This window comes from Acanthisitta chloris, unplaced genomic scaffold (assembly GCF_000695815.1).
Source record: "Acanthisitta chloris isolate BGI_N310 unplaced genomic scaffold, ASM69581v1 scaffold13412, whole genome shotgun sequence".
NCBI classification, from domain to species: domain Eukaryota; kingdom Metazoa; phylum Chordata; class Aves; order Passeriformes; family Acanthisittidae; genus Acanthisitta; species Acanthisitta chloris.
The window spans coordinates 1,703-10,339 of NW_008661101.1; the positions used below are offsets into that span (position 1 = coordinate 1,703).

Sequence of the window (8,637 nt, forward strand, 5' to 3'; positions counted from 1 at the left end):
GACCTGACGTGCTTTGCTCGCTCCTCCCCCCCCTGCCTCTCCGGCTGTCTGCTCTGCTCGCTGTGCTCCTCCTCAGCCACCTCCTGGGGCTGTACACACTGACCCTGTCCCCTGCCACTCCCCCCGGGCTGGCTCTGCCTGGGGCAGCCCTTGGACCACACCAGCCTCCTGGTTCCCATGGAAGGGGCTGGGTGGAGGATGAGGAGGTGCGAAGGCAGCCTGGGGGGATCGAGTGAGTGATTCAGGGCTCCTGTGTCCTCCTTCCTCTGAGTCATGGTGTGAACCCAGATAAGGCATCTCCTCCTGCCTCACAGGGATCGTTTGCATGGCATGGGGCAGATGAGCAAGCTGGAAGTTTGGAAGGGGATGGCCTGGGCTGGGTCGTGGTGCTGGGAGAGCTGTGCTGTGCCAGCTGGGGCTGTCAGGCCCCTGAGCACAAACTTCCTGAGGAGCAGCCTCCCAACAGCACTGGTGAAAGGTCTCTGTCCCCTCTCTGCCAACGTGAATGTGTGTTGGGGTGTGGGACAGGCAGGCAGAAAACAGCCAGGCACTGAGCATCACCTCCGTGGAGCAGCTCAGGGTGGGAAGGGGCAGCATGGCCTTTGAGCAGTGGTTTATAAGGGTGAGGGTCAGCAGGAGATGTTTCCACTCCTCCTCGGCACAGCCTGAGCTCTGGTGGCTTTTTTTCCTGGAGAAGCAGCCGAGCACTCAATGTGCCATGCAGGGAGAGGAGGGGGGCTGAGGCACTGGGGGGTTCTCACGCACTGGCTTGGCAGCTGGTCCCAGTTACCTAACTTGTTTGTGCAAGTTGGGGCTGGAAGGCTCTCGCAAACAGCCGGCTGAGACTCCTGCAGTCTTCTGCATCCGGACCCAGGGTGGAGAGACACTCCTGAGGCGCCTTCTCCTGGGATGTCTCTGTCTTCACCCTGGAGAACATTTGGCCCATGGCCCCTGGGACACCCCAGCATCAGAGATCACCTTTTGGGGTGTTCTGAGGGTGGCATCTGCTCAGCATCCCCTCTCCAACCTGTGCCACTCCTCTAGGGAGGACTCCCTGGGTCTGTGCCCACCCCAGCGAGGGCATGGCCAGGCTGGGTGACATCCTTGGGGCTGGATGTGTCCCTGGGCTGCTGCTTTGCTGGGTCCAGGGGTGAGGACCCCCACAAGACACTCCTGGGGTGTCCCTGGCTCTGCAGCCAGCGACATCCCCATCACCAGCTGCCAGGAGCCCTTCCCTCCCCGAGGAGGAGAGAGGGCGGCGAGGACCAAAGGTCCTCGTGCTTCATAAACATAAAACACCTCATAAACATGAGGCATGAAAGTGGTGGGATGAGGAACACCCTGGAAATGCCACCTTCTGCCTTCGGGGGTTTCCTTAGAGGGCGTAAGTCAACATCCATAATGCTGCCTTTGTCCTGGAAACCTGCTCCTCAGGTCCTCCTGGCACCTCCTGCCAGCAGCCTCCTCCAGGAAAATCCATGGGCTTTCCCTCAGCCAGCGGCTGCTCCTGAACACGGGCAGGGCTGGGTGTCCATGGCCTCCCTCCAGCCCAGGTCTGGGGACGTGGCACAGCCTGGTTTGCTCGGCCACCTTCGTGCCTCAGTTTCCCTTCTGCTCGTCCCTCCTGGGCAGCAGTGCCAGAGCATCCCTGAGCCATTTGCAGGTCCGGGCTGATCCCAGGTGTGGCCCCAGCAGAGGGGAAGCATTTTGTGCATGTCCAGGCATAACACACTGTGTTCTCCTCCCCAGACACCTCAACACAGAACATGCACTTGATGACCGAAGCACGGCCCAGTGTCGAGTCCAGATGCAAGTGGTACAGCAGCTGGAGATACAGGTGGGTGCTGCCCCAGCCTCTGTGACACGGGTGTGAAACACCATCTCCTTCCCACCCTGTGCTCCATGCCTTGGCTCCTCTCTGCAGGAGGGGAGGAGTGAGGCTGGGGACTGTAACCACCCACCTCAGGGACCCATTTTAAGCATCCTTCCCAAAGAGGAATGCTGGCCCTGGGCTGTATCTTGGTGGAAATCCAGTCCTGGGGGACCCTCAGACTAGTTTCCCCCATACCAGCATCCCTGCATGACTCTGATGGGGCTGGAGGAAGGGACAGGCCATCCCTCCTGCCCAGAGTGTCCCTGTGGGTACAAGGAGGTGCCACAGTCCTGACAGCACGTGCTGCCCGGGGGGGTGTGCCCACAGGTGGGACGTGAGCTGTGCCACCTCCTTGGAAATCAGGCCACTTATTCTGGTGGCTGAGCATGGTCTTTGGAGCCCAACTCCAGGGCACTATTTTTGGAAAGGCAGTTCTTTAAATAGTGCCTTTCCCAGCGTCTGCAGCTCCCCGACCTGCCTGTGTAATTCGGCTAATAGAGGAGGGAGGAGCAAAAGGGAGGTTTTCATCTTGGGACTTGAAAGTGGGATGGGGCAGGGGCCTGTCAGGGGTCACTCACCAAAACCCTCGTGGTGTGGCAGTGCCAGGGTGCCCAGCTGGGCTGGCAGGAGCTCCGAGCAAGGTGTGCCCATGTGTGTGTGGTGGTGGGGGACACCGGGGGGACACTGCCTCGAGGGGCAGCAGGATGTGATGTGAAGCACCCTTAGGAACCTCCACCCAGGATCAGAGTTCGGGGCTGTGGGATGGGGGGGACACAGCCAAACCTCCCCGTGTGGGGAGGCTGAGCCGCCTGGGCGATCCCTGCGATCCATCCTGCTCCAGCCCTCGCCAAAGCGAGAGGTTGAAAGCAATTACTGGGGCTTAAAGAGGGGAGGGAAAGGAAGGGGGGGAAAAAAAAAGAAAAAGCTGAAGGGTGAGCAGAGCTGCGTGTGCAGAACCTGCCACGGAGCCACCAATTATAAAGTTTTGAGCGCGGAGCTCCCGCTGTGCCGGCGCGGAGCGTCTGCATCACGAGGGGAGACCTGTCAGCTCTAATGAGCACCACGACAGCGAGAAAGCATCTGAGCTGCTCCAAACTTGCAGCAAACTCCGCTCTGCCTCCTGCCTTTAACTCCTTCCTCGCCCAGCTCGGGGCCCGGGGAGGGGGCTCTGCTGGAGGGAGGTGGCCGAGCCCCGAGCTTGAGGGGTCACGGTGGAAAGGGAAGGTGACGGGAAGAGAGCGCGTGTCAGATCCCATCGCCCGCGCCCGGCTCAAAATCTCTCCTGGTGCCACAGTGAATATTTCACCCTTCTCCGCACTCCGGGGAGTAAACAGGCAGGAGGGCACAATTAGAGCGATGTGGGGTGTCTGGTGGATGGATGGAGGGTGGACAGGGAGCGGCTGGAGGAGGGCAGAGGGGATGGGGATGGCACTGGGGCACAGCGATGGGAGCACCCAGGAGGGACGGTGAGGGCTGTGCTGGGTGACCTGGCCGGGCTGTGCTGGTGGATGGCAGCCTGGAGGCCTGGGAAGTGGCTCCATTTCACCAGTGATTTTTCACCTGACTGCACACGCAGAGCTGGAGCGGCCCCTGTGCCCCCACAGTGGGTGCTGCCTGGGCTCGTCGGCAGCTCCTCCAAGCCGTGGGCACCTCAGCACTGCCTGACCATCTCCCTCCTGCTTCTTGCCTCCCACAGCTGGCCAAGGAGAGCGAGCGGCTCCAAGCAATGATGGCCCATCTTCACATGAGACCTTCAGAGCCAAAGCCTTTCAGCCAGCCTGTAAGCGTGAGTCCCCCTCCTGCCCTGTTTGTCCCCTCTCCTCCCCTTCCCCTCGCTGCTGGCTGCTGTCCCCCTGCCCTGGGCATGGTCACCACGGGGTGGGCGTTCTGCAGACACACAGCCTGGTCTCCTGTGCTGGGGCACATCAAGTAGGAGAGAGAAATGCAGGCTGTGTCAGTGCTGTGCTGCTCCACCAACTCTCACGTGGAGTGGATACATCCAGTCCCATGGGCACATCCCATCCCGTGGGTGCATCCTCATCCCACTGTTGTATCCCATCCCTGCCAAGCCCAGCAAATCCCTGCCAGCCCTCCCTGCCTGCTCCAAGCCTCTGCCTTCCCAACCACCCATCCTCCCTCCCCCTGTCCGTGCAGCTGAACCTGGTCTCCAGTGCCACCCTCTCCAAGAGCACTTCCGACACGTTCCCCGACGGTTTACCTCATCCCCCCACGTCCGCCACGGCTCCCATCACTCCCCTGCGCCAGGGCCCCTCCGTCATCAGCTCCTCCACGCTGCACAGCGTGGGGCCCATCCGCAGGAGGAACTCGGACAAGTTCTGCACCCCGATATCTTCAGGTGAGCTCGGGGATGGGGCTCGGCGCCCTCCGTGGTGCAGAGCCCGAAGTGGGTCCCTTCACCCCCCGTTTCTTGTCTCCCCTCCAGAGCTTGCACAGAATCACGAGTTTTACAAAAACGCAGACGTCCGACCGCCCTTCACGTACGCCTCGCTCATCCGGCAGGTGAGTGCTCTGCACCCGAGACCTGCCCTGGGGCACCTGGGGCAGAGCTGAGCTCTCCCCCACTCTCTCAGTCCTGGGGGTGTCCCATTTCCTCCCCTCATGCCTCAGCGTGGGATGGGCATCGAACCTCGCTGGGGCGTTGAGTGATGCTCTCGTCCCCTCTCTGGTTCCCCAGGCCATCCTGGAGACCCCCGACAGGCAGCTAACGTTGAATGAAATCTATAACTGGTTCACGCGGATGTTTGCCTACTTCAGGAGGAACACAGCCACCTGGAAGGTGAGAGCAGCCCTGCTAAGCACCCTGGGCTCACCCTGTGACTTTTAGGGCCAAACCCCACATTTTTTTTCCTGGTCTGTGAGGACACATCATCCCTGCAGCAGGACATGGCAAAGAACTGTGTTGTAAAATCCTGGGCTTTCCGTGGCGCTGAGGCTGGAGAAGGGCAGAGACGAGAGACACTCAAAACAGCAGAAAAGGTTAATGATAACTTGGAGGCAGGTGACACTGCTGAGCTGAGACACACAGTGGCTGGGGCTCGGTGCTGGCCAGGGATGTGGTCCTGGTCTGTGGGGACTGAGTTTTTGTCGCTGAGGAGCTGTTTGTCACCAGCCTGGGCTGGTGGAGGTGGATTTTGGGGCAGCACATTTGTGCTAGGGCTGCTCCCCCCTTGGTTATTTAGGAGTGAGAGCTGAGCAAACATCTCAGAGGTGTTTGGAAGGTTGTGGAAGGAGCAGTTCTGTGATTCTGTGATTCGGTTATTGCCTCGACCAGGGGAGATTTATTTATTTATTGTTTCCCGCTGCACATATTTACCGAGACACAGCTCAGCTTCCTGCTCGGGGCAGCGAGGAGTGAAGTCGCAGAGGGAAATGTGTTAGTTGAAAGTAAAAATAATTAGAATCAGCGAGGTGCAAGGGAGGCAAGCAGGGCAGGAGCGGTGGGGGCAGTTTGGGGCTGGCTGTGTGTGGGTCTGGAGTGCCCCTCGCTGCACATGGGCAGCACTGCAGACACACCAGGAGCATCACCATGCTGGGCACTGCTGGGCATGGCCAGGGCAGCACTTCACCTGCTCCGTGCCTCAGTTTCCCCCTCTCTGCAACCAGGTCATGGCAGATGGAAATGTCTTTCTTTTTTTTCCTGCCTTTTTTTACCGGCTGAGAGGAATGAATATTTGGTGGTTTTGTCTTGGTGGCTCCCCCATACCTTGTGTTACCAAAGGCATCCCCCAGTCCTTCTGCTTCCCTTTTTTTGTTCTTGATTATTTCCTGTTTGATTACCAAAAGGAATGGCAGAGGATTAAAAGGAGCTGGAGGAGAGGGATAATTGCCTTCACAACTTCCACTGTCCAAGGCCAAGCTGCTGCTGAAGGAGGGGGATACACAGGAAAAAGTTGTGTATTTCCTCTCTTTGAAAACCATAGTTTCTGCTGTGGCTTCTCCCTCATTTGTTGCTCCTCCCAGGATGGGACAGGGGTGCTGGGCACCACGGTGGGTGCCCCATCCCCTTGGTGTGGGGGGACCCACAAGGAGACCCCTGGCACAGCCCGGGGTGTGGAGCTGGGGGTGTAAAGTCAACATCATTAGAGAGGAGAGATGAGAAGCAAACAGAGCAGCCAGGGCTGGCTCTGAACAAACACTCCTGCGAAATACAAAGCTGTGTTAGGCTGAGGCAGGGGACTCATCCCCCCACACTGTGGGGGGTTCCCATGTCAGGGGGCTCAGCTGGCACCTCCGCCGTGTCCTGGTGCCAACACCCTGCCCAGCACCCTGGGGATGGGGTGTCCCAGGCTCCAAGGATGCTCATCCTGCCTGCTGCCAGGATTGACTTTATTTCTCCTGGAGCCTTTGTAGGCACATCCCCAATGCTGCCTCATGGCACTGGGGGAGGAGGGGAGGTGTGGGCACTGCTGCCTGTGTGCAGAGAAGGTTCTGGCTTTGCCACGCTGCAGTCAGGGCTTTGTCTGGATGAGGAATCCCTGGCACAGAGCAAGGAGGAAGGGGAGCACAGGCAGGATCCAGCCCAGCACCAGTTTGCTCACCAGGGACAGGGGTTCAAGGGCAGTGGCAGGACCCAGTCCTGGGCAGGGGAAGGTGTGAGGACAGAGCTGGGGCTGGTGGCTTGTCCTGCTCCCCTTGGATTTTGGGCTCCCCTTTGGATTTCAGGGTTCCCCTTGGATTTCCAGTTCCCTGTTGTGTGCAGTCCAGACCTGCTCTCTGGTGATGCCAGCACAAGGTTTGAGGCCAAGGGGTGTCTCACAGCAGGGCATGGCCCAAGTGGAGTGTCCCTTTGGGTGCCAGTGGCAATGGCACCAGGCTGGGATTTGGGGACTTGGCTTCAACCACACCAAGCATCCCCCAGGGAGCCAGGACTGCTGCTCTGCACGGTTCTGGTGTGACCCAGGGGTTCCCCCCAAAAAATCACATCAAACAGCACCGACTGGGCCCAAATCTCCTTCCCCAGGAATGCTGGGAGCCACTCACAAAGTTTCCCCTTCAGGGCTGGTTCTGCCAAAGGGTGAGAGGAGCCAGAGCCATCCCTGCTGTGCTTGTCTGTGTCACCTGGTTGGTGTCAGGGCCATTGTGGCAGCACCATGGCACACCCAGGGGCACTGGGGCAGCCAGAGGATGGGAGGGTGGGTGGATGGATGGATGGAGGACAAGGGAGAGAGCCCAGCTTTGTTTGTTTTCCTCCTCAGATCAGAAGCAAAAGGAGAGGTGGTGCCCTGCGCTGAGTTTTGGGCGCTGTGGCACTTGCTGGCGCTGGGGGAGCTCAGTCCTTGTGTCTCCTTTCGCCTTGTTGTGCTGGCCAACTCCTTTGTTTATACAGCCCCCGTTCGACCTTTTAAATTGCTGTTAATGTTTTAGCGTAACGAATTAGTCTCTCATCACGAATCAGGACTCGAAATAAAAAAAAAAAGAGAGAGAAAAAAAAAACCCTCCGAGGCCAACTTCCTGAAATTGGGGTCATTCTCATTTGCAAGGCAGAGAATCTGAGAACCTTAATGCAAGGAAATTTATTCAAAGGCAGAGCCCCGGCGTGATTAGGCCCTTTGTAATTATAGCTCGGAGAGATTCCACTCCAGCCTCCTGCCTCCCTCATGGATTAGCAAGTGAGTCGGAAAAATACACAGGATTTAATTAGAGGCAAATTAAAATTGGTAATGAAATAGGGGCAGTAGCAAATGGCAGGGAGTTGGAAGGGGAAAAGGGAGCTGGTATCTCTCGGGGCTGCGCTGTCTGCCTACGTGTGTGTCTCTTTATTTTACATTTAGAAATGTAAAGATGGTCGATGTAAAGAAGAAAGGGAGGGAAAGGACCAAAACGGGAGGGTGGGGGAGAAAAGGAAAGGGGAAGATCAGCTGGCTGTGCTGAGCATCACGAGAGCTGCAGTGGGGAGGGTGGCTGTGCCCGTTCTTGCTGCTGTACTGTGTCCCACCCTGTCCCCACCTGCCTCCACCTGCCACGGCCCTCGAAACAGGGTCGTGTCCCACGTGTGGTTTGGGGCTCAGCTCCTAAACCCCCTCAGCTGCCTCGAGTGGCTTTGAGGAGCACTAACACAGCCAGGACAGCCCAGAGCTGTGGGAGAGGAGGGTGTGGGCAGCAGGGTGAGGGTCGTGGCACTGAGCTCCTGCCCTCTGCAGAACGCCGTCCGCCACAACCTGAGCCTGCACAAGTGCTTCGTGCGCGTGGAGAACGTCAAGGGCGCCGTGTGGACCGTGGACGAGCACGAGTACCAAAAGCGAAGGCCACCAAAGATGACAGGGTGGGTGTTCCTTTCCCACGGGACACAGCCTGGGAGTCACACTCAGAGCTGCCCCTGCTGTCCCTGTCCCCAGGCTGCGAGCACTCAGCCCTGCATCCTTCTGCTTTCTCTCTTTCTGCAGGAGTCCAACCTTAGTCAAAAATATGATTTCAGGACTCGGTTATGGAGCACTTAATGCAAGTTACCAGGTAAGGACCTTGTCCCGTCCCTGACAGAGACACAGGGGCAATAAACCCCTCCACAGTCCTGTTCTCCATCACAGACTTTCATTTCATCAGGAACTGCGGTGTTAGGACGAGGGGAATGGGTTCAAACTGAAAAAGGGAAAATTTAGGTTCGCTATAGAGAAGAAATTCCTCCTGTGAGGTGCTGAGGCTCTGGCACAGGTTACCTAGAGCAGCTGTGGCTGCTCCATCCCTGGGAGTGTTCCAGACCAGGTTGGATGGGGCTTGGAGCAACCTGGGCTAGTGGAAGGTGTCCT

General features: G+C 58.3%; 1 protein-coding gene across 1 annotated transcript in view; it reads left to right on the forward strand.

Annotated features, from left to right (window-relative positions):
* LOC103797873 (forkhead box protein P4-like) overlaps positions 1 to 8,637 on the forward strand; it is a gene marked incomplete at its 5' end in the record, with an annotated part of 10,923 nt that overhangs the window by 1,699 nt on the left and 587 nt on the right. The window contains 7 exons of the mRNA XM_009070108.1: positions 1,750 to 1,837; positions 3,570 to 3,653; positions 4,028 to 4,229; positions 4,317 to 4,393; positions 4,569 to 4,670; positions 8,035 to 8,156; positions 8,278 to 8,355. Of these exons, the coding sequence (XP_009068356.1) occupies positions 1,750 to 1,837; positions 3,570 to 3,653; positions 4,028 to 4,229; positions 4,317 to 4,393; positions 4,569 to 4,670; positions 8,035 to 8,156; positions 8,278 to 8,355 (753 nt within the window). The remainder of the gene's footprint in view (positions 1 to 1,749; positions 1,838 to 3,569; positions 3,654 to 4,027; positions 4,230 to 4,316; positions 4,394 to 4,568; positions 4,671 to 8,034; positions 8,157 to 8,277; positions 8,356 to 8,637) is intronic.